The sequence below is a fragment of the Eutrigla gurnardus genome (assembly GCF_963514095.1).
Source record: "Eutrigla gurnardus genome assembly, chromosome: 1".
Lineage (NCBI taxonomy): Eukaryota > Metazoa > Chordata > Actinopteri > Perciformes > Triglidae > Eutrigla > Eutrigla gurnardus.
In genome coordinates, this window is record NC_139915.1 from 2,383,633 (window position 1) to 2,409,648 (window position 26,016).

General features: G+C 46.4%; 1 protein-coding gene across 2 annotated transcripts in view; it reads right to left on the reverse strand.

Moving 5' to 3' along the window:
• The window catches only part of gse1b (Gse1 coiled-coil protein b), a 150,068-nt gene that overhangs the window by 101,053 nt on the left and 22,999 nt on the right, over positions 1-26,016 (reverse strand). For both annotated transcript variants that reach the window (XM_084015630.1, XM_084015629.1), the window contains exon 2: positions 4,133-4,265. In XM_084015630.1, coding sequence (XP_083871756.1) covers positions 4,133-4,265 — 133 coding nt within the window. The remainder of the gene's footprint in view (positions 1-4,132; positions 4,266-26,016) is intronic.

The following is a 26,016-nucleotide window of genomic DNA, read 5'->3' on the forward strand; positions in this document are numbered from 1 at the left end:
ATCCATAGGTCCCTAAGTCTACTCTTTCTGGTTCCCAGGCTCTGGATGAGATGTCACTAAATCAAACCCAACCGGAGGGAAGACGAGAGAGGGAGAGAGACTAGGAGAGAGACTAGAGGAGAGAGAGAGAGGGGGGGAGATGGGGTTAACGGTCTGTTTCTCAGCCTTCGGAGAGAGGAATGTGTTGGAAAGGGTACAAATCAACCAGAAGTGATTGCACAATAAGGTCAGTGTTACCAGGAGGAGAATCCTGACTTAAATGGTAGACGCACACACACACACACACACACACACACGGAAACAAACACATTAAGCACACACATGCAAACACAGCGAGTGATTGAGTCGGGGCACAACCCCGTGCCCACCCTGTGAGTGGCTAATAACCGAGGCACGGTGCCAAACCCACTGTCTCCTGACTAATTCCGCCATGCCCGCGAGGACTGGCGCCACTCTGCTGAACAGAGCTCTGTTTCTCCCAAAAAATCCTGTGATCATTACATTAGTGAATTACTCGGATAGACGGATGGACAAACAGCCACGCAGGCCATCCAGCATGCCTCCCCCTGAAGACAGGACATAATGGAACCGACAATGGGAGCTCTGTCAATTAATATTTGTTTGTTAAGACTGTCTCCCCTCACTTAACACACACACACACACACACACACACACCTCAACCCCCAATCTGCTGGGCTGGAAAAAGAGGGCAGGGAGGTGGCGCTCTGCCAAGCGTGGAGCTGCCAAGAGACCTGGTATACTCTGGTCTCCGACGGCATTTTAATCGCATGCACACACACACACACACACACACACACACACACACACGCTTCCATCTGCTGTGCTTCATGGGAGTGGTGGCAAGCTTGTCACTGTTATTCCAAGTTAGCCCACCCTCCTGTCATCCCCACTGAGGGGGACAAAAGAAAAGAAGAAGGGAGCAGGAGGGGGAGTCAGGGAGGGGGGGCAAGTAGTGGCATTCCTCTCCATGCCTCCTCTGTCACCCTCTGATCTCTCTCTCCAAACACATCCCCTGTCGTCCATTCAGTGTCCTTGTCCTCCTCACACCGTCCTCCCCATTCCTTCCTCCCCCCCCCACCCATCCCTCAGCTCCATTCTTTCCATGCATGGCTACTCTCATCCCTCCACCTGCTGCTCTCCTCTCTGGACAGGTGATACAAAGATGGGCAGCTGTATTCACCCTCTTCATGCGCTGTTCCCCATCAAGCATGTGTGTGTGTGTGTGTGTGTGTGTGTGTGTGTGTGTGTGTGTGTGTGTGTGTGTGTGTGTGTGTGTGTGTGTGTGTGTGTGTGTGTGTGTGTGTACTGTAGTCTCTATTGTAGCTCTTTATGGGTCGAGCCTCGCTGCTGTGTTCTCTTTACAAGAGTCTTAATGTGAAACCACAGCGGCTATAGAAGCAACCATTCGATATTGATCCTCCTCCCCCCTCTTTGTGCCCTAATCAGCACCCACACCCCATCTTCAGTGGTGCTCCATGCTTCCACAGTGGCTAATTGGGATTGTATTGAGCTGGCCAGCAGCCAAGCACACGAGACTGCCACGTCTGCCAAGTCCAGCTGTGCCGTTGCAACCAAAAGACAATCATGTCGTCGGCATGTGTAATTCCAAGACACACGCATTATGTACACACACACACACACACACACGTATGTATCTCTTAGAGGTGTAACGATTCATTCGATTAATCGATGAATCGATAGTCAGTCCTATAGATTCTACTAAATCGATCTGCTACAATAAATAAATAGAATGAATCGTTTTGGCTTCACCAATAATCGATATAAATGCATTTAATCGGATGAATTGTGATTCTTACTTATGATTAATGTTTTAATACGTTTAAGACACTCTCTCCCCTGCCAGCATGTAGTCTACTGAAAATGTTCAAAATAACTGAGCAATGTTTAATTACATTTTTGTATTCAGCATAAAATATTATGCAGGTTTACTTTTTTATAGAATAAATATGTTATTTTTCACCTTTCAGAAGAATACAGATAGTCTCACTTGCATTATATGTTTATTTCATGGATATAGAATTTTGGTTACAAGTTACTGAATCGAATCAAATCGAATCGTTACAACAACAAAAAATATCGTCCTTGAATCGAATCGCCAACTACTGTATCGTTAATCGAATCGAAGTGAAGCCAAAGATTCACACCCCTAGTATCTCTAAATGTATTGGCTCAGTATGACTGAGGAGGGAAACTTAAATCAGAGCTGTGTCCGTCGAGCCACTAAATATTCACGTACACAGTTGAACCCCAGCGGACGACAGCACGGTGTAACAACAACCTCTCCCTTTAGCTTGTTGCACCGAGGCCCATTTAATGATTTAAACCCATCAGTCTTAAGATCATGACGGATTGTGTGCCTCTGCGCTCCGTTCTGTGTGAACACCGCCAGCGTGTCTTGTGTCACGTTCGCAGCCTGAGCGGAGGAAATGAGCCGTGTCATGTCAGCGCGAGCCGCAGCGCGGCACGCATGATGGAGGGCGCTTAAATAACTCATGGAAAACCCTGTTCTCAACCCACACCGGACCGCTGGGAGGACCGCCGAGTCGGCTGCCTGGACGTGTGTCGGCCAGTGTGCGGTGGCCCTGTTTTGTCATGACTGTTTAACCAGGTGCCTTTGAGTGTGTTGTGGTTGACCTGGTGTGTGAGAGAGTGTGTGTGTGTGTGTGTGGGTGTGTGTGTGTGTATGTGTGTGAGTGTGTGTGTGTGTGTGTGTCAGTTCAGTTGCAAAGAGAACTTGAGATGAGTTTCTCTAAACGACAGGGGGCCCCTCACAGCAACACAGAAATAGCCTTAGAGAAGAGAGCAAGAGAGAGAGAGAGAAAGAGAGAGAGAGAGAAAGAGAGAGAGAGAGAGAGAGAGCAGGAGGAGAGAAATGGGAAAAACAGGATGGAGGGTTAAGAAAATAGAGATTTACATAACTCCTGTGTTTGGAAGTGTAAACACTTGAATGGAAAAGAGGAGAGAGTGAAGAGGAGAGGGAACAGATACCCAGTGAAAAGGGAGTCCAGCTGCACTGATGAGAGGAGACAGCAGCACTTTCCACATAAATGTAATGAGCTCCAAACCCAATGTCGTGATGGCCTCCCTCGGGCCATCCTCGCACACGTACACGCTCACATGTCACTTATTTCCTGTCGGCCTCGGCTTCATCGTGACATCTTCCAACTCATGTCTTAGCCTTGTTTTACTCCCATCCCTCCCCTCGCCAGGATCCCAGACAACTTGCCCATTCATCCACCTGCTTGAACACGACGTAAAGCTTTCTATCAGTTGCTCAGGGTGGAGGCCGGTAATGAAAGTGGAACCTCAGATTAAGAAGCGTTGATACGGTCTTTAAGCATTTTGTCTTCGTGTGTTTTGGTGGACAGGTTGGTTTTGCCTCGTTGACAATTAAAAGCAGTTATTGCATTGAAAGGAGGTGCAGGGATCAGATACCCTGCACATTTGCAAAACGAACCGCAGGGATCATCAATCATTATTATCTCCTCACACAGCAACATGTGAGACCAGAAGGGGAGGGGGGATCACTATCGTAGGTATATAAATAGATCAAATACAATGGTGGTGGTGGTGGTGGAGGAGTGTGGCTGAAGCGTTGCAAGAGGATGAAGTGTTAGAAGACACGACAGAACAAGCCTGAAAAGAAGAACTCAAGTTTCGATGAGCGTTAGAGCCGCTTCAGACCTAATCTCATTCACTCCGGGGGGTCACAGTACTTCCTGTGTTGCCACGGGGTCAGGAGGACAGCTCACACAGGAAAAAAGGAAGCAGAGATAAGAAGGCCGCCACGTGAAGAGATGTATATTCAGTGTGTATACGGCTTCTTCTTAGTAGCTGATTGACGGAGGCTGAACCAACGCATTTACTAATGCATGCTCTGAGAGAACCTCTCTCTCAGGAATGCAAGAACAGAACATATGTGTCCGATAATGCTGATGGAGATGAAAAAAGCCAAAAAGACTAACATCAACCAACGATCACAGCATTATTTCAAGCCACAGCAACAAAAAAAAGGTAATAAATAAAGCATGAAGACAGAGGAGAGTACAGATATGGCACAAACACACTGTATCTGGCATTTGGAACTCACTAGAAAGTGGGCGGTCAGCTCTCTCTGGCTCCGAGGTCGCTGGACGAGGAGGCGTGTGGTCACCTGCTGGCTGCGATGCCGCCGGCTCCACCACCTTACTGGCTCCGGCTGCACTCTCAGTCACAGGACACACCTGAAAGGTACAAGGACACGATTAGAATAGAACATGCACCTGACAGTGCTGAATGTTGAGCCGGTGATGGAATGGATTCATTCAAATTGAATCAGTGAGGGACTCCAATAAAAGTGCACTAGGCCACATACATATTCTGATTCTGCTAAATACGAAGGGGTGCCTGGATAGAGCAAAAAACGCCTCATCATTATTGGGGACACGACAGCAACATTTACATAAAGCTAAACATTAAAAAAGACACTGATGGTGCAAATACAGCAATTAGCAGCTGATGTAGCCCGCCGTTTGTGCGACCATTTTTAGCTGCTGTCACAGCGCTCAGATTTCTGCTATAAAAAGACAACAACTAAAGGGGACGCAGCACCGGGTGCAGAAGTGTCCCTTTCCTGCAGTGACAGAGCCCGCCGAACGCCAGACAGACAGACAGACGGACGCAATCAAAGACAGAGAGAGAGAGACGTAGAGAGCGAGGAAGAGTTTTCCTGACAGCCCGGGTCTGTTTGGAGGTGCTCTGTTCTGTTCCCTTCCACAGCTGAAAGAGTAGAGAGGGATGAGCCTTCAGGAGAGAGACAACCTGACCGTGAAAAGCAGGGGGGAGCAGCATAGGCTGGCTGTCAGTGTGGAGAGAGGCAAAGAAAGAGAGGACTGGGGGATAGTTTAAAAGAGGCTGTGATGGCTCCCTTCATTGACGAGCAGCACAGAGACAGGCAGGGGAGGTGCAGCGCATCTTAAGACAAAAAGGCACCCTGGGCTGATGAAATATACATAGCTCTCAGCTGGAGACAGAGACACAGAGCGACAGAGCAGAGGAGGGCCCTGAAGACTGACGAGACTCTACAACCCCTTCTAAACACACACTGCTAAAAATAAAACACACAGACACATTCCTAATGACTTCTCATGAGGAGCCAGGGGGGAAGTAGTTAGTGCTTTTTTTTTTTTACGAGCTTTTGTGTGTCTGTGTGTGTGTGCTTGGATCACACACTTGCAGCAGTGCTTCCTCCTACAGTTAGCTATGCAAAAAACAAAGTGTTTTGGCCTTTAATCCACCTGCCGGTCAAGGGGATTTTTTGTTTCAACTGCCTCTCTCATGCATCCTCTTCCAGACAGCCACAGTTAAACCCATTTAAACACATTTCACGTAACAATTAATTCACCTTTTGTTAAAGCTCAAAATCCCCCTCTCCCACACATTCTCAAGTGTGTGAGGCTTCTTTGCTTTCTCCGGTTTCCCTACTTGTGTATTTATCTCAGGTGTGCCTCTCCAGTCTGTATCCCTAATATCTCAGGTGTAAACCAAAAGAAGCTCGAGCCTGAGGATTACCTCGACTCTCGGAAACAAACATGCCGACAGGTTTCCTAACCTTTTCTTCATGCTTTCTCTTGCCTCTTTGTGCTCATGTGAGCGGATTGTCCACACTGTACATTAAACGGTGATAGACAGGAGATGAAGGCGATGTTCACACGACAACAGTCTCGCTAAAAACGGGACAGTTTTAAAAAAATGTCCGCGGTTAGACGACATTGTTTTGTAAACGATCCCCATGCAAACCTATACGAAAAACAAACGCTGTAGTATGCATGCCAGGCCAGTAGTTGGCGATGAAAACATTCTCATCGATAGTCCTTCTGGTGCAGAAAACACTTAGCTGGAGGAGCGTACATTCTGAAGATCAGGTGAGCCTCTGAGACAGATTTGAAAAAAGCATCCCAACCAAACCCCTCCCCTCAGCGTTCCACGATTCGACAAGGCGGGATGACGAGGAGCAGGGGAGACGAGGGGATTGGATGGAGGGTACGAGCCAATGGGAGCCTTCCGGAGCAATGGCTCCCATTGGTCAATTTCTATGCAGGCCTACGGCTGACAGACGGAATGGATTTTTTAAATTCCAAATCATAGGCCGTAGCTTTAAGGTTGTCTTCTTCCTCGCATGGCGAACGTATACGCTTGTAGCAGTTACGTCACCGATTCCACAGGGATCAGTTTCGCTTTGTCAACATGGTGACGCTGGAGTATTAAAAAGATTTCACACTTAAAAATACTTTTCAATCGTTTATATTTATACGAGATATTGTTGCTCCTCTCGTCTACAAAACAGATGGTGGAAAGTAACTCAACCCCGGCCTTAAAGAACAAGCTGGGGAGGCAACATTCGATGCTGCGCGTTTAGCCATCATTGCTCCCAAGTGACTCATCGATGGCCATATAATTAGGGAGGGGCATGATTACTTACAATATGTCATGTTACCTAACAGAGTGTGACTGTGGGCACAGCCATTAGACCGTTCTGAGCTCTACACCATTAACAGTCTAGTCTCTACTGCTCTGAGCACAAACAGCAGCATGCTAATATTCCACAATGTTAGCGTCATGATGTCTAGCAAGTAACGTTTGCCATGTTTTTAATGCACACAATTGACAAAGTCAATATTAGACGTCGGGAGGTGGAATGAGAGGATCTAGAGAGGTAGTAAGGGTGTAGATCTTTGGCTTCACATTTGATTCAAGGACACATTTTTGTTGTTGGAACGATTCGATTCTGTAAACCACGATTTGAATCAGTAACTTGTAACCAAAATTCTATATCCATGAAATAAACGTGCAATAATGCGAGTGAGACTATCTGTATTCTTCTGAAAGGTGAAAAAATAAACAGACCATAGAATTACTTATTAAACATATTTATTCTATAAAAAAGTAGTCCTGCATAATATTTTATGCTGAATACAAAAATGTAATTAAACATTGCTCAGTTATTTTGAACATGTTTCAATAGACTACATGCTGGCAGGGGAGAGAGTGTCTTAAAAGTCATTAATCATAATTAAGAATCGTGATTCATAAGATTTAACGCATTTATATGGATTATTGGTGAAGCCAAAGCGATTCATTGTATTTATTTATTTTAGCAGATCGATTTAGTTGAATCGGTAGGACCGGCAATGGATTCATCAATGCATCGCATGAATCGTTCCACCTCTAGGTATACTAATTGGGGTTAATGCCACAGTTCAGCCTTACCTCCTCTAATCAGCAAGGAGGAAGCTGGTAACGGACGATGTTGCAGGACACGCCCCCAAAGATCACAAGATATTAGCAGGTAAGGGCAGCTCCCGATGCGACGCTGCAGGTAAACAGAGTCTGGAGAGCCTCTGGGCATGCACAGGGACGCAGTGTGAGTGTTTGTGTGCGTGCATGAGTGTGTGTTAGAGAGAGGCTCGTCAGTCAAGATGGTTGCAACCTCTCTAGTCATCTGCCCGTCTCAACCCACAAACCTGTCAGCCTCTTGAAGCCGCACTGACACTGCCTTGCATCCTACTCTGGACTCAATATCACTCTTAGCAGGGAGTGATGAGGTGAGACACGTGATCACCCAGAAACACATGCATCCTCTGACAACAACACACACACACACACACATGTGCGTGGACTAATTGCGACCTAACCCAGGCCTCTCCAGGGAGAAGCTCTTTCATCACGTCCGTGTCCGTCGATAATTGTGCCCCGCACAACATTTGCAGTTCAACACCTACCAGATTCATTAAAGAGTAGGACGGAGTCGGAAGCAAAGGATGCATCGATGAGCTGAGGAGGAGGCGTGTGTGTGTGTGTGTGTGTGTGTGTGTGTGTGTGTGTGTGTGTGTGTGTGTGTGTGTCACAAGGGGCCAGGGCCATCCATAAACACTGCTGACAGTCTAGACAGGAAATACACTTGAGGATGTCGATAAGTTAGTCAGCGGGGGTGAGGACGGATCGATACGCAGCGATGATGTCAGCGGCTGTGGATGAGATCACCTGAAGCCACTAAGGATCTACATGTGAGGAGTTTGATATTAAATTAATTGTGTTACTAAAAGGAATTGCATCATATTATAGTCTAAAAAGCAGCTGAATGAGTACAGACTTTTGAAAGACCTTGAAGCAATAAATCATGTAGGATTCCCGTTTCCAGCGGTGCTATCTGCAGCTGTTGTTCTGCCTTCACTGCGCTGGCATTACCAGCTGAAACCCTATTGTGTTATATCATTTCATGTTATGTTTATTCATGTGAAAATGCCACAGATTCAAACTTCAACATGATTGGGAATAAATACCTCCAGAAGCCAACAGTGATTTCCCCTTGAGATTTGGGAAAATGAAGGAGATTAAGCTTATTCCCCCCCACAGGACGTGACTGCCCTATATCACGTTTGCCTTTCTAGCCATGATGCCGAGTGTGAGCGTCCGTGTATGTGTGTGCGCACGCTCGGGCCGATGTGTGTGTGTGTTTGTGTGCGTTCTCGGCTCTACTGACATTTCCTCAAACGTAGTTGACATTTCCAGGGGATTTGAAGATTTGATCCCTTCTGTGTTTGAAGAGTTGTGTGCTGCCCTCCTCAAAACACCGAGGGAAAGGCTACAGCCGAGCCGGCGGCGTGCTCCGTCTTCGGGGGCCTTGCTCTACAGCATCTGGAGCAGCCCGTTCTCAGTCACCCGAAGTGTGATCAGGAGAAGACCTGCACTATACATCGCCTGCCTTTTAGAGATGACTGGTTCACTGCTTGGTCTTTTACTTAGTCTTGCTGTTTCCCCCCCTGAGCTGTGGAGTGTTTCTGCTCCCCTCAACTGAGGCAGAAAAGCTATCACCGAAAGATATGAGAGAGGAAAGTAGATAGAAAATGGTGTGGGAGGGAGGGAGAGGAAGCAAGAGAGTGTGTGTGTGTGTGTGTGTGTGTGTGTGTGTGTGTGTGTGTGTGTGTGTGTGTGTGTGTGTGTGTGTGTGTGTGTGTGTGTGTGTGTGACAGAGAGAGAGAGAGGCAGGGAGAGATCTGTTTCTCCTGCTACAGGCTGGGTAGTGGAGCGAACTAACACAGACTGACATCTCTCTTTCAGAGAGGCCGAGTCAAAAAGAGCCTTACTACTCTTTGTCCAATACTCTCTCTCCCTCTCTCTCTCTCTCTCTCTCTCTCTCCCTCTCCAACCTTCCCTCTCTCTCCCTCTTACTCTTTCAGCTATCCTGCCCTCTATCTCTCTGCCAAGCCTGCAGCTCCCATGTCTTGTTTTTTTCTGCCTGGATGGACTCAGTAGAAGTCCTGTCCTAGCCTGGGGCTCAAATTACACCCCACCACCCTGTTCTGGTCACACAAGCACACACAAACACACACACACAAGCCCAGTAGTACAGTAGCCATGAGGAGGCCCAGGGCCCAAACACAGGTCAGGCTTGGGTCAGTCAAGGGCAGAAGGACAGGAAGCCCGACAGGAGCGAGCCTCGCTGTGAGGCCGAGGGCAGATGGATAGACTCAATAAGACGATACACACAAATAGATCACGCTTAGAGAGGTGCACCAACTATCCTTTCAGCCATCCTTCGCAAGTTCCCGTTTCAATATAAACTGATACTTTTCAAGAACTATTAAAGTTTAGTGTAAAAAAAACACTCAAAGCTATAAAATGTACAATCTTATCAGAATTCATCATGTTGAATATTGCTTCACTTCCACAGTTGACCAGATACGATGTACAGCCTTTAACGGTGAAAGTGATGCTGGACACACAACCATGGAGCTGCAGCCTGAATCAGCAGTACATGTTCAGCATAACAAGCAAAAGCCTGCTCCCCAGCAGCACAGGATACTAGAGGTCAGCGTATCAGCCAAAGTGGGTGCTGATCTGACCTCAGCGCTCGCTGCCATCCTGTCCTCCACATGACAGAGACGTTGTGGTCAAACATGTGCATCCTGATGGAGAGTGGAACTCACAGGAAGGGAATCGCAGTAAACATTTGGCCACTTCCTGGGTTTGTTTGTCCCCGTGAACAGGATGATTGGCTGCAAAGTGCCTCAATAACTATGTGATACTCTATTGATCCCCCCCCCCCCAGGTCAAGTTACACAGAGCAGGGAGGCACTTCCATTGAACCGATGTATATAATCTGCATGAATATAGTGCCTTTTACTCCCGTCTGTTTCATCCTTTTTAGTTAATCTTCAGAATTCAGATTCAAGGTTATCAGACTACTATTTGAGAGTTATCTGGATTGAGACTAGGTCAAACGTGCAGTTTGGTGCGAGGTGAGGAGAAGCTATACGTATGTCAGTAAATCAAGAGAAATGCTCCTTCATGGCATGACAGTGTGTCCTTGGGCTAACATTTCAAACACAAAAACGCACTCCATCTTACTCAGTCTCACGCACAATGCGTTAAACACAGTAAGTGTGTGTGCAGACAGGTAGTCGTATGTACACACAAACACACATACAGACAAACATGTGTGAACACACACACACACACGGCTGTGAAGACTGCCGGGCTGCGTCTTTCTCCCAAGTCTGTTGGGAACTCTAACAGGAAGAGGGTAAGTGCTATCGATTGGCTTCTTCCTGCTTGGCCCGGCTGCCAGAGCAAAAAACAAGTTGACCGTTTGACCGTCTGCTTTTCAGTGCAGCACTAACTACACACACACACACACACACACACAGTTCTTGCCTTCCAGTTCCTCTGGGGTTTGAGGATACACCTGAAACACCCCCAAGTCCTTTCATGTTTATGTGCGTTGTAAAGAATGTTTAGAGCCATAAAGAGAAGACAAAATGGTTAATTATATATAAACAATCAACAGCAGCAGTAGTAATTAGCCATGTTGGTCAACCTGGCAATGATTGCCTTGAGGCCTGCAACAACTTTACCTATGTTTTGCTAACAATGACATGCTTCCAGAATGCCGTGTACTGCTTACGGCTACTACATGCATACATGAAGCAAGGGAAGCTGGTGTGGAGACAGACGCGGGTCAATATAAAACACTCCTCCGGGCAGCACCGTGACATTATGAACAGAAATCTCTGCTGCACTCGGCTCTCTGCGATGGCATTTAGATATGAGGCAAAGGGAAGATTGAGGGATACAAATCGGATGGGCAGATAAACAGACGGACGCAGACAGAGAGGCTGCAGTTTAACAAATCAGAGGGAGGGAGAGATGAAGGAAACAGTGGCATGTGTGTGTTTGTGTGCATCTGCACTACTCACACTCTTTGTTTTTCACATAAATGCCTTATTTAGCAGGCGTGAACAGACACCTTCATGTGCAGATTTCTATGAGCCTCTAATACAAATATGAGTTGGAGGAATGGTGTAGGCCACTGCTGCTTTTATTGATGTGACGGACAACTGTTTTTGGTGTTATGAGAGATCCCTTCTTCTTTATCTTTATTCTTTCACCAGGAAATGGCAAGGCAATTTTATTTGTATAGCACCTTTCAACAACAGGGCAAGAGCTTTACATAAAACATTAAAAGCAAACAAAAACCTATTAAAACAAGCCAATAATAAAATAAAGTTTAAAATTTAAAAATAAAATAAATAAAAACAAGAATATCAAGGAATAGAAAATCCCTCACTAAGATAAAAAAAATGTCCTTGCCGAGACAAAACATACAACACAGACTACTTAATTATATCAAATATAAATAGAATAATCACAAAACAAGTATTACCAGGAGCACACACACACACACACACACACACACACACACACACACACACACACACACACACACACACACACACTTCTACTCAACTAGGCAAATTCAATTCCAATAAATATTGGAAAGTCAAAAGATTAAGATGCAGTCCTCACAGAGAGAACAATCAACATAATAATCAACATCATTGATGTTACTAAACATTTTCTGCCAACCTGGAGTATACAGGAGTCTTATCTACAGTAATTTAGCACATCATATCAAAGGTGCAGTGTAAATATGAACGTCTTCAATATTAACCATCTTTGTATCAAAATGTCATTTTTTATGTGCAGGCTTTATTGCTCCTTTTAATGGTAAATGTGAAAGGCTGGTGTCAGCCAAAAAAACACTGCTGCACTCATTTATCCGTTGTCAGGCTCCAGGAAAATATATACAGTAGGTAATATATACAGCGGAGCACAGCAAAACAACTTCATTCTCCAGAGGGAGAAGAAAGTGGGGAGACAGCGGGAACAAGATCGAGCGAGATACATAGATAGAAGGAGGGAGAGAGAGAGAGGGGGGGGGGAGCACAAAGGGCTGTTTTCTGCTGGGTGGGTAAAGTGTGTCCAGGGGGCAGCTGAGTGAGCACACACAACACAAAGCCTGTCATTAGTCCCAGCTTTCTGCAGACACAACAAACTGTGTGTGTGTGTGTGTGTGTGTGTGTGTGTGTGTGTGTGTGTGTGTGTGTGTGTGTGTGTGTGTGAGAGAGAGAGAGAGAGAGAGAGGATGACGGTGCGTGCATGTGCGCCTTCGGGTGTGCGTAGAGGATTTGTGCATATGCTTCAGACGTTGATAAAAGCCTGTGTTGTTGTGCTTGTCTTCTCTGATGTACAGCTCCGTCAGGATCACAGCAGTCAATACTCAGCCTGCCTGCTTGTGTGAATGTGCCTGTGAGATTACTAGCAATGTATGGATCTCCCCCACAGCCCCCCCCCCCCCCCCCCCCCCGCCACACACACACACACACACACACACACACACACACCGCCTCCTGTCTGCCAGCTGCCACTTTACAGCCATTCATCAGAGCTATGATTAGCGAGTGGAGGAATGTCATGTAGCTACAGCCGACTCCTCACCCCGACCCTGACCTTTCACCTCTGGCCGACCCCGGGCGACCCCCGGCCACAGCAGCTGCTTTTACGCTGCGCCGACACACTCCATTAGGCCTGACACCTGCTTCTACACACACTGGATCGCTGCGAAACACATGCGCAGAGGCACTTATGCACACACAGATGCAAAGGATGGCAACAGACGCAAGATTCAAAACTGTTACTTATGCACAGGCACACACACACACACACACACACACACACACACACACACAAAGGCCTTTACACATGCTAATGCAGTAAGGCGGCCCTTTTATGAGATTACACAGTCATTACAGTGAGAGGGGTCATGAGGGGCACCTGTAGCTGAGCGGCTCCACAGTCTATCAGGAGCCCGTGTGTGTGTGTGTGTGTGTGTGTGTGTGTGTGTGTGTGTGTGTGTGTGTGTGTGTAAAAACAGCAGGATAATTAAAAAAGTGTGAAAACCATACTTTTCAAACCAAACTATAAGCAGACCTTGAAGAGTGATATAGAGCCAATACTGGAGCCATTCAGTGGACACTGTGCATATGGTCCGTGTGCAATAAGACACCCTTTGTATGAGTGAGTGTTTCTCTGTGTGTGTGTGTGTGTGTGTGTGTGTGTGTGTGTGTGTGTGTGTGTGTGTGTGTGTGTGGGCCCCAGGCTGACTCTGACAGCTCAGTGCTAGCCATCTGCTGGCAGTCACACCAGGAGAAAGCAACCGCAGCCAAACAATGGAGAGCAATGACAGGCCAGGATTTGTGGGGAGTTTTGTGTGTGTGTGTGTGTGTGTGTGTGTGTGTGTGTGCGTGCATGCATTGCGGTGTGGTGTGTGTGCATTTTTCCCTTCACAGATCCAAATGAGCCCCTCTCTATGAGCATGTGCAAAGGGGCGTGGCTGTTGTTGATAGGCTGTCTCTGTTACCAGGCGATAGATTAACAAGCCCAAATGGCCATCTGAGGAGGATAGATAGCATGGGCAAGTGTGGGCTCACATTCTTTTTCTTTCTGTGTGTCACTTGCTGTCTGCCGACTGCACGTTTGTCCACCCCTTTTTTTAATTTATCTCCTCTCTCCCTCTGGCTCTCTCCTTTTAAATTGTAAGTTGATATGAATACATAATCAAAGGCTAGGTGGATGTGCACTGCTGAGCTTCGGTTTGTTCACGAAACGCAGACGACATTTACTTTCCAACCTTTCTTTGTGTGTAAAGGCAACATACAGTATATCTGTATCCTCTATCTGCAGGTAGAGTGCCATCGCCGATGCAGACAGATGGTCGGGTGTTGGGAGGAAGCTGGCTTGCCTGGATTTGACACACCAGTCTGACAGCAAGCGTCATCCAGCTGGGTAGAGGCCTACCGTGCCTCCTCGAAAGAGTATGCCAGGTGGCCGACAAAAAGGCTGCTGGTCTCCCGAAGCCACTACACACGAAACCCTCCAGTCATTATTCTGCTATTTTACCACCAAACACAACAGAGGCTAAGAAATACAAATAAGTCACGACCGCAAGCCAGAAGAAGAGGTAATGAAAGGGAAATGGCCAAGTAAGGACAGGAAGCAAATGGCTGATAATGAAAAGAATCCCTGTCCTCGCGCCGCGTTTGAAGAAGAATATTGTACCCATGTGCATATGCCTGTTTTGGGACTGTTGCTTTGGCCGTCCATGCCTTTATATGGCAAGACTTCAAAGGCAGCCATCAGTAAGTTTCTGCTCTTCCACCTCCTGCTGCTGCTGGTTTGTGTGTGTGTATGTTTGTGTGTGTGTGTGTGTGTGTGTGTGTGTCTGTGTGTGTGTGTTGCCTCCTGTAGCTGGGGGCTATGGCTGATCATCACTACCGCAGCGAGGCTGGCATGGCATGGCCGCTGGCGCACTTACAGGGCACACCTATTTACACAGGCCCAGACTGAATGGCAGGCATTGTCTGGGTGAGAATGCAACATTTAAGCTCCTGATTAAGGCAGAACAAAGCCCCGAGGGGCAAGAGTGATGAACGCATGGAGCGAGAGAAGGGAGGGAGCCTAGAGAGGGAGGGAGGGAGGGAGGAAGAGATGAAGGGAGGGAGCCTAGAGAGGGAGGGAGGGAGGGAGGAAGAGATGAAGGGAGGCTCTGTGAATGGGAAGCTCATCTGCTGTTGCTGCGAGAAGGCAAGATGGGGGGCGAAATTGAGAGAGAAGAGAGGTAGCGATGCAAGGGACTAAAAGAGAGGCGGGTAGAGAAGTGAGAAGGAGAGGAGGTAGGAGGAAATGGGAGAGGCAGGTAAAGATGAAAAGAAAAAGGGTAAGGAAGGATTCAAGAGGGAGGCAGGGAGGAAACGATGAGGTGGGGGATGAGCAGAGAGGAGAGAAGAGATGAAAAGACAACAGAGAGGGAGCCAAGCAGAGAGAGGAGGGAGCTACTGTCAAGGTATCCTGCCTGATAAGGAGGAAGTGATGCTACACTATTACAGTAATGAGGTAGATGGACAGATAGCGCCCCCTCATGGTACTTGTGCACTCACAATGCGCTCTCCATTCTGCCCCCTCTTGTCCGGGGAGTTAACAGCAGACAACCACATTTCTTATCAACTAGAATGGTAATAAGCTTATTGGAGCACTGGTATCGCTCCCTTGGTGGCAGAAAAAACTACTGTGTGTGTGTGTGTATGTGGGAGGCATCCGTCTCTTGATTCCATGTGGTGTATACAGGGCCCCATGTATGTGTGTGTGTGTGTGTGTGTGTGTGTGTGTGTGTGTGTGTGTGTGTGTGTGTGTGTGTGACACCTTGGCAGCGCATAGGCACAAACAGAATGTGTATGACAAGGGGTGAGCTACTCCCTGAGTGTGTATGTATCCTAGCAACAAGACAGACGTAGTAGCAGTGCAGTGAGCAGCTGGTAGAATGGGATACAGAGGCCATGATGGATTTATCACAACACTGTGTGTGTGTGTGTGTGTGTGTGTGTGTGTGTGTGTGTGTGTGTGTGTGTGTGTGTGTGTGTGTGTTTGTGTGTTATATCTAACAGCTGTGAGAGATTTCGGTGTGCCTGCATGCGATGCATCTATGGGTGTTTAAAACATAAACACTCATCAGCGTGTAAAGCCAAAAATTGCAATTAACAACAACCAATATAGCAAAAAACAAACAAAGGCAATTCATTTTTATATATGTATGTATGGATGAAATAACACTTGCATTGTGGGTAAAGAAGGCATCATGTTTTGACAAGGAAGTAAAATGCTTTTTTTTTTTAACTACATTGTGAATCCGACCATGTTAAAAGAATGCAATGCTAACATCAGTGGAGTTACGGTAGTGTACAGCTTAGCGGACCCAAAATGTCATGCTTATACTCTTTATCATCAATCTTATCATGTAAAGATCATCAGAATACATACATGGAAAGTTCAAAGTTGAAAGCATCACTGGTTTGCATTTGTGTCATCGCCCCGTCCTCGCTCTGACGATTAGACCGGATGTTTGATACACGCAGCGACCGACGGCCTTATCTAATCTCACACTCCATCTTATCGACATGGATATTTGTGAGTCTCATACACAGGATGCAGATTATCATACACACACACACACACAGTTGCAGTGCCAGCTGTGCACCAGTAGCTATGGAGGACCTCCATGGTGAGAAGGGGCTGGCTTCCAAACCCTAACCCAGTCGGAGGGCCCTGGCCTGGGCACAACTCTGTCATCAATGCCTGCCAGATTCTACCTCATGGAAGTGCATCGTGCTACAGCTTATCATCAAGTCAAACCGCTTCCAAACTGCACAGCCAAGCCACAATAAGCAATAGTGCTGCCGCAAACATCTGACCTCAGACCTTATGTCCCCGTTCTCTTTTCCATTCCCGTCTTTAGATACTTAGCAGCGGGTTGAAAGAGTCAGCGGAGATGTCTCCCCGCGTCACCGCTGCACATCACACAAGGAGACGTCGACGCTAAAATCCTCCTTGTTACAAAGAACAACAGTGCTGCAGAGAGTGACGCACTATCAAGTTGTGGCTCACACAGCATGCATGTGTCGTCTGCAAGCTTCTATTGACAAAAGGGAAGGCAGCGATATTAAGGAAGAAAGAAAAGATAGGAGAGAACGAGAGCAGCTTTGTTCCTGTTTGACTCTCTGTGTGGTACGCTGTTGCATCCTCAGCCACCCCCTAGCTCGCACCTCAGCCACCCCTACCCCTCCTTTCTTTCTGTTTCTCTGCAGGCTGTCTTGGGAAGTGTGATGTTTTTTTAAACGGCCCCGGCTTCATGTGTTTTTATGTCTCCTCATAAAAAAGCAGCTTCCTTTAAAGGCTCTGCTCAACAGTGATTCGTGCTCTCGCTGTCACTGGATGACAAGCAGCGCTGGGAATGACAACAGAGAGCCTGAGATGGAGAGAGGATGAAAAGAAAAAGAGAACTAAACAAACTAACACAAAAAAAAGAAAGAAAGGGAATAAAACAGCGGCATCTTTTCACAGTTTTATTGATACTTTTTTTCCGGGGAAAGTTTATTTGCTCTTTTTCAGTGATGCCCTGAATCACATTGATAGCTCGGAGCTGCCCAGTACAACCACAGATCTCTAGAGCAGGAGTGTGTAGATGTACTTCCACAGCATTTCAAGAGTGTTTAACTTCCGATAGGCAGGCAGGTCTGGATGTTGGGATTGTTGAAGAGAAAGTAAATAGTAGTAGTAGCTAAAGTTGATGGATTCATTGATGGATATTATTAGTTGACATAGGTTGGTACTAGCTGATATAAGCACACATCATATTTTGTTTTCCAGGAAGAAGAAAAAAATGAGTTGATACAATCTTGTTTTTATTTTTTGAATTTGTATTTTATTTTCTAATTCTTTTATTTTCTTTTTATTTCTTTTATTTTATTCTAATTTCTCATTCTTTTTCCTCATTGATATCATCGTTGTATCTTATATATTTATCTTATAAACCTCTGTAACTTTCTTTTTCATATTTGTAAGCATTGATTACGAAGCTGAGATTTGTCTCTCTCTCTCTCTCTCTCTCTCTCTCTCTCTCTCTCTCTGTGTGTGAGTGTGTGTGTGTGTGTGTGTGTGTGTGTGTGTGTGTGTGTGTGTGTGTGTGTGTGTGTGTGTGTGTGTGTGTGTGTGTGTGTGTGTGTCCTGTAATGCGTTTCACTGTATTTCTTTTTTTTTTACTTTGTATTATGTGTATCATTTTATGAAAGGACCCCCTTGAAAATGCGATGATTCATTTCAAGGGGCTATGCTGAATAAATAAATTCTGAATTCTAAATTCTAAAAGGGAATTGATTTTTTGTATTTTTTTCATTAACTCAGGATGTCCTTATCACCCAGTGATGTGCTTCCTTTATTACTCAACAGTCCAGAATAGTCACTGTTAGGTTTTCCCTCAAAATGGTAGCGTTTAGCAGGGGAGTCAGTACACAAACACTTCATCACGTGCACACTCACACACCAACATGCACACAGCTGGCTCACATGCAGGCCCCGAGAGGCCGACCTCGGCCGAGCCATACACAAAGCCACACACACACAAACTCCACAAGACTTCATACATCACTGCGCTACCTCCCAACCCATCACCCCTTCCCATCTCTCCTCTATCAGCCCCCTCCACTACTCTCTCTCTCCATCGCAGCCCACCTGGTAGTGGTCCCCATCTGGATCTGTTGGGGTGTGAGATGTATTTTAAGACCACATTAATAGCTGCTGCCCAGTGACCACATTAAGAAGCTATATCTCATGATCACACCTCCCGACCTGTGTCCCCTCTCTCTTTTGTTCTTTATCCGTTCCCTCTCTCCCGAGTCCTTGTGAGAGCGTGTCCACAAACTCCATCACTCCTAACTCCTTGTACTCCCGGCTAAACGTCCCCGTCGTTAAGAACGGGAAGGAACACTTGTGTGAATGTGTGTTGTGTGACAAAGAGAGGCAGGAGGAAACAAGGAAAGCATGATACTCTCGAGGTGTAATGTAACGGGAGAGTAATGTCACTGCAGAACAACTTAGGGTTTATCCTGGGACACAGGCGGCCCGTTAAATCAAGCTGTGATCTATTTCCTGGTGGGGGGGGGAGGAAGGCTAAGAGGGTGGGCATACTGTATGTAAAATGGAAAAGATCACTTATGTGGAAGGGTCAGTGCAAGACAGAGAGAGGTATAAGGGACAAAGAAAGAGAGACTGTGTGTGTGTGTGTGTGTGTGTGTGTGTGTGTGTGTGTGTGTGTGTGTGTGTGTGTGTGTGTGTGTGTGTGTGTGCGCAGTGTTGCGTGAAGTGAGCCAAACCTCACCGCTGACTTGGCCAGGGCCTCTGGAGCCAGAGAGAAAGCCCTGCTCACCACAAACTCTCTTTCTGTGTGCGTCTCTCACATAGACACCCTCGCTGAAAGCGTCTCACTGTGTGAATACGTCATTTCAAAACATGTGTTCCTGGCCAGGAGAGAAGGGAAGTAGCTTGTGAAAGAGAAAAAAGGCCAGAGGAAGAAAAAAAAAAAAAGAAAAACGCCAGTGAGCGGAGAACAACGCAGCAATTCACTCAAAGCAAACGCAAAATAGGAAACACACTCTCTCACTCCACTTGTGTTACCCTCCTTCATCTCCTGCTCTCACCACTCCAATGTATTTAAATTCCTGTCGCTGTGGCTCATTATATTCCCCAAATGCACCAGAGTAGGTGGCTGCATCGCTGCACTTTAAGTCAATAGCACGACTGCAGGGCCATGAAAATGAATAAGGAGCGGGGCTCTTCACGCAGCGGCGCTGGGTAAAAAGGCCTGGGAGTGCTCATCTATGGCACGGCTGCTCTTGGCCCATTTAGATTTCGCAGTGACACTACATTAGCTGCCCCTGGATGAGCACACAGTCTGCAAGCCGTGCTCTGTGTCACCGCAACGCAGATTATACAGCAAATACCAGAATGTGAGTATTTCCCTTTTGCAATCACACCCCACCTTTCAGACAATGAGATGCACAGGAATAAAAAAAGGCTAAAATATGGGTAAGAGCGAGAAGATGTGCTGGTGTAAAGGTGGCTTACCTCTAACTGGTCAGTCTGTCTTGGCAGGGCAACGATGCCTGAACACCCGGACACACACACCGAGTCATAATCAGACACACACACCTCTGTCTGTGTCAACACGCTAGTGGGAAGGTTGAGGAGTGTTGCTAAACAGGGAGGGGGGGGGCTTTGTTTTTGTTTTGCTTCTTCTGTTTTTTCTAATGCCGACGGTTGAGGCAAAGCTACTCAGAGCAGTGTGTGTGTGTGTGTGTGTGTGTGTGTGTGTGTGTGTGTGTGTGTGTGTGTGTGTGGGTCAGAGAGTGTGTTAGAAGGCAGAGACAAAAGGAGCATATGGCAGCAGCAGCCAAGGCTGTAAATTAAACATAGAGAAAGATTAGACAATGAATGTGTGCTCTGAGACACAGAGACAGCACCGAGTCAGGGGCGGAGCAGACCACTGCAAGACCAGAACCGGGGGTAGAGTGTGTGTGTGTGTGTGTGTGTGTGTGTGTGTGTGTGTGTGTGTGTGTGTGTGTGTGTGTGTGTTAACCACAAAATAAACACTTGGAATAAACACACGAGGTGACTGACTGCCATGAAAGCATTACAATACAAATACAAAAGATGAAGAAAAGGGAAGGGGGGGATGAAATGCATAAAATCCTTTAATGACGGCGACGCGGGTCAACCAGAGTGGGAGCAACATGACGATGACCCCCCACCCCCCCTGCAGCTAAAGAGAACTGGACCCCTCCGCTCCAAACTAAACAGCTGCTGCTGAGCTGAAGCAAAGCTGCATCTCTGTCAATAGGATTACTGAAGCTCTTCTCAAATACACAGTCCAACACAAGCTCACACATACAAACACACCCTCACACACATATGGCATGGACACACAAACATACTGTGCATAACACTCCACCGATGGTTAACAGTTAAAGGACAGTGATCACTTTGGATGAGTGAAACAGAAAAGCACAAACATATATAGAGCCATGTTAGGGGTTTATGTTCCTCCTGAGTTGCACAGATAATGTGACGTATTATAAACGGATGCAGAATCCAACTATGTACATCTACTAGTACTTTTGAGGTTTGAGGTTTTCATTAAATGGCTGCAATTACACAGTAAAGTGCTTTATCATTTCGCTGTTAGTTACATACATGTTACATCCATCACTGCAACAGGAAATAAACTGGGACACATTTTATTTACATATTTTCACTGTTATAGATTTACAACTGTGAATCGTCTGTAGTATCATATCCTGACTTCCCCCGACGCTCTGCTCTGCTGATGTTTAACTTTGGTTTTATTTGAATATGGGATTATAACGAACCTGTACCACGTGAACCATATCTCTGCCCCGTCACCTGAGCTCACAAACGGACACACTTCATACGCTACACTCCACACACAGCACTCACAAATGAAAGCTCACCGTGAGCCTCCATCTCAGTGTGGAAGGGGGAGATGGTGGGAGAAATAGAGGGAGTAGGGTTTGGGGTAATCAGTCACTGTCTCATTACTGGGCCACATAGAGCAGCAAGGGAGGGTAAGGGAGGTGGGGATAATGCAATAATATGAAAACCAAGAGAATGAGAAGAGATGGAGGGTAGGGAGAGGAGGGCCAGGTTATCCTAATTCAATAATGGAATGCGTTCCCGACTGGAGTTCCTTGGAGAACAACAGCAGTACTTCACTCTGAAATCAGACTTTAAGGATCGTCTGCTTAAAGGCAACACGTATGTGTTCACATGCAAACATGGCACGTGAAGTAATGATAATCAGAATGCACGTATTATTAGGGACCCAAACTTGTAAAAATCGGGGTGGAGTAGTGAATGTAGGGGTTGAATCAATGTGAGCATATTAGAGGGCTATTGTTAACATTTATCCCCGTGCCTAATTACAGCCTCACCAAGCTGCTGTAGACTAAATGATTTGAAAATAATGGACTACATCTCATTCTCACAGCCCAGTGCCTCTTACAAGCACTCATTTTTTGCACATCACACATTTGCATGTGGGAATTTGAATGCTATAAACTACACAGTTGTTTTTGTAGTCCATGCCGTTTTCAAAGCTACGCTGTGTGCTATGAGAGAAGGTGTACTGTGGATACTATAGGATACTGGTGGATATATATATATATATATATATATATATATATATATATATATATATATATATATATATATATATACCCTATATATACAGAATATACCTTGGAAGCTCTTGACATGTCATGACCAAACCTTTCAGAGCCTCAACATTTGAGACAAAGAAAAAACTCAATACACAAAGCTCTTTAAATGACACACATACTATGGAGGCACACGTACGCAGGCATCCCTTCGCCTGCGCCCAGACGTACCACTGCTGTGAGGCTACCACGGGGAAAAACCATAATCACACACACGGGAGGTAAAGGTGATCCGCCGGAGCCATAATGAGGGAACACTGTTGTTGTGATCCTCCCGCTGCAGCTCTGATTACAGCCCGGTGTTCAGTTTCTACACCAAGAGTAAACACATGAGAACACCACCGCTGTAGGGATTTGACAACACAAAAGCATGCACGCACACACACACACCCACACACACACACACACAGGTGAGTCCGTCATGCATACAGAGGCAGCGGCGGAATGGCGCGCGTTGCCTCCGTGTGTAAGTTTAGTACGCTGTAGCCCAACACGCATCACTTTCCCCCGCTCGCCGTCTGTCTCTGCAGAAGACAAAGCGTGGCCTTATTGCCCTCAGCTCATTAGCAGCGCAGAGGCAGACGTTCACACACATCCTTCCTTTCTCACCGTCATGCTATGGACCCTTTGGCAGTTTAGTGGGCAAAACAGCCTGATCTGCATGCTGGGTAACGCTGCACGGAAGAACTAACGCATATCTGACACACTGTTGTCCCTCCGCTTGTGATCTGTTACACAAATCATTAAAGACTATGTTGGTAACATCACCCCTCCTCTAGTCAGGCACCGTGCTACAATATGGCTTTTTACTGCCTGTCGGTGGCTTTTCAGAGCTTCCAGCCTGCCACCAGGGATTAGCTCAATACTCAATACTCTACTCAATCTCACCAGCACACGCTATATAAGGGGATCTGTACGTGTGTGTGTGACTGTGTGTGTGACTGTGTGTGTGTGACTGTGTGTTAATACGTGCGTGTATATACACTCAGGGGTGATATTAGTTAATCATAGCCTTCACTCAGCATAAATAAAGACCAATTACTGTGCTTCCCCATGGACCCCTGACTATTAGCTCACTAAAGACCCCAAAGAGTGCTGCCCCATAGCTAATACAGCCTTGGTATAACAGTCAGCCTGCTGAATCATGATGATAAGCACCACAGAGGGTAACAGAAGGACAACATTCACAACACCATAAACACGGAGGCTGAATTAGCTACATCTGCACCAATGGATATCAGAACGTGTAATAAAAAAAAGGAATGATGATAATCAGCATACTTTATACTTTATTAGTAATGAATCAGCTTCAGAATTAGCTTCACTTATTTGCCAAGTCTGGAATGTGTGTGTGTCCGACACGGGTAGAGATGTGATCTCAGTCAGTCAGTCTTCTATCAAAATGTGCATGTGAAGTATACCGTTACATAATGCATCAGTCTTTATATCAACGTAGTTCAGGAGGTCACTGACCTCCTGCCTGTCGAGGATTACACCGAGGGTGAATTATGTAAAAGGTAGTGTAACAGCAGAGTGCTAGAGACTACAGAGTGAGAGACGGCCCTTTTTTTATCCATCCATCCATTATCAATCAGCATCGACGTTGGTCGAAGGCAGCGTTCACCCGGGACCGGTCGCCAGTCTCTCACAGGGCTGTAGAGACAGACAACCATTCACAGCTCATTCAGAGTCATCGATGAACCTGTTGTGTCTCGTCTGTCCAGAGAACCCGGGGAGAACTCAGGGACCCAGACCCGAATCCAGGCCCCTCTCCACCACTACACAGCCCCCTTTCATTAATGTACAGCATAAATGAAGCATATCATGCTCTTTCAAATAAAGCTGAGGAGTGCCTTAAGATGTTTTGTTTGAAAGAAAGTGGCAAAAGTTATTTTCACGACTTAAACGTTTGCATTGAGGATGAGCATGTGTGTTTCTAGCTTGACAGTTTTCCAAGGTTTCAAGGTCATATACACAGTATATGTTTAAGTACAAACACCTTTTACTTTCTCAGCACAACAGGACATCGTGGTAACACATGAATGGATTACGCCAGAAGACATTACATGCCGACTTTAACAGACAGATGCTGCTGCTAAATGTACTCCACTCCTTTTCAACTGCCATGTAATATTTAGACATACTATAAGTTAACCAAGCACTGCACCACTGGTTTCATAGAGACATCTTCCTTTGTCCTTTCTTGGGCTGGATGTCTACGTGCAGACAAGTCACACATCAGCTGGAGACGTTTGCTTCACAGCTAATGCACAAATGCAAAAATACACACACACACACACACACAAAGTGGACCCTCGCTGGCAGCCACTCATCACCCAGAGAGGCCAACCTAATTTGGAGGACAGGCTCCTCTCTGCCTGCTGGGGAGGCAGCAGGGATTATGAGCCTTTATACACACTAATCTAGTTTAGCCACGCTGGGAGACGGAATCTGTGTGTGCATGCGAGTGTCTTTCTGTGCGTGTGAGAGAGTGAAAAGAGAATATACATGAACGGAGTGCATATGCATGTGTACATGCACATGGTGTGTTCTTTGTTGTGTGTTTGTATGCGTGTGTGTGTGTGTGTGTGTGTGTGTGTGTGTGTGTGTGTGTGTGTGTGTGTGTGTGTGTGTGTGTGTGTGTGTGTGTGTGTGTGTGTGTGTGCCCAGCAACCAAGTCTGTGTGAGCAGATAGGGAGGCTCCCAAACTGGTTAGCATGTGGTTTAGCCTCTTGTCCTCTGATGGTTGCTGGCTGCAACTACATAGGAACCCTCTCACACAATCACACACACACACACACTCATACACAAACAAACAATCTCCCACTGGCATGATCAAAGATAGAAAACTGTACATCTCAGATTGGATGTTATGGTGTAATGGGAGGAGAGACTCGGAGCGGAGTGAGTCCTGTCTGTTAATGCCAGAGGTCAAAGAAGCTGCTGGGAGCTATCTGCAATCCCAGGTGTGGGCTGGGACCAACACGACTTTCCACATGGACACACACACACACACACACACACACACACACACACACACACACACACACACACACACACACACACACACACACACACACACACACACACACACACACACACACACACACACACAGGAATGCTGACAGGAGATTTCAAAACCTGTCTGGTATGTGTTAGCTCACTGTTTAAAATATGTGTATCTAAACAGATCCATGTAATTGGCTTGTTGGCTGGGTCAAGTTGGTCAGAGAAGCCAATACATTATGATACCTCCATGTGTGTGTGTGTGTGTGTGTGTGTGTGTGCGCGTGTGTGTGTGTGTGTGTGTGTGTGTGTGTGTTACCAGTGAAGCATGAGCATGAGGGTGAATTGGCTAGAAGCACCGACACATTCCAAAACACAGGAGACAGATCTCATGGCCAAACCAGAGCTGGGACCACACTGGGAATCACAGAGGAAGACTTTAGGGCAGAGAAGAAGAGGGGGGGGGGGGGGGGCACAGAGTCTGCAAGCTCAGTGTGTATGAGCGTTGGCTTGAGTAATTACAGACTTGCTTGGTGTGTGGAGCCGAGAGTCTACCACAACACAGCCCAAGTGATGACACCATACACCGCACACACGCACACGCACGCACACACACACACATACACACACACACTTTCTCACACACACACACACACACACACACACACACAACTGCAATTACTGTATAAAGCATTTAAACAGCTGTTCCATATCCCCATTTTCAAAACCACATACATTCATGCACACTTTCCAAGCCACCCAGTGGTACAGATTGAACCTTTGCACAAAGAAGATCATTTTCACACACACACACACACACACACACACACACACACACACACACACACACACACACACACACACACACACACACACAAGTGGACACGCAAGTACAAACACACACACAAGCCCAGAGTATTACATGTACAACATACAGTATACCTGGGTCCACTCTCTCTCCCTCTGC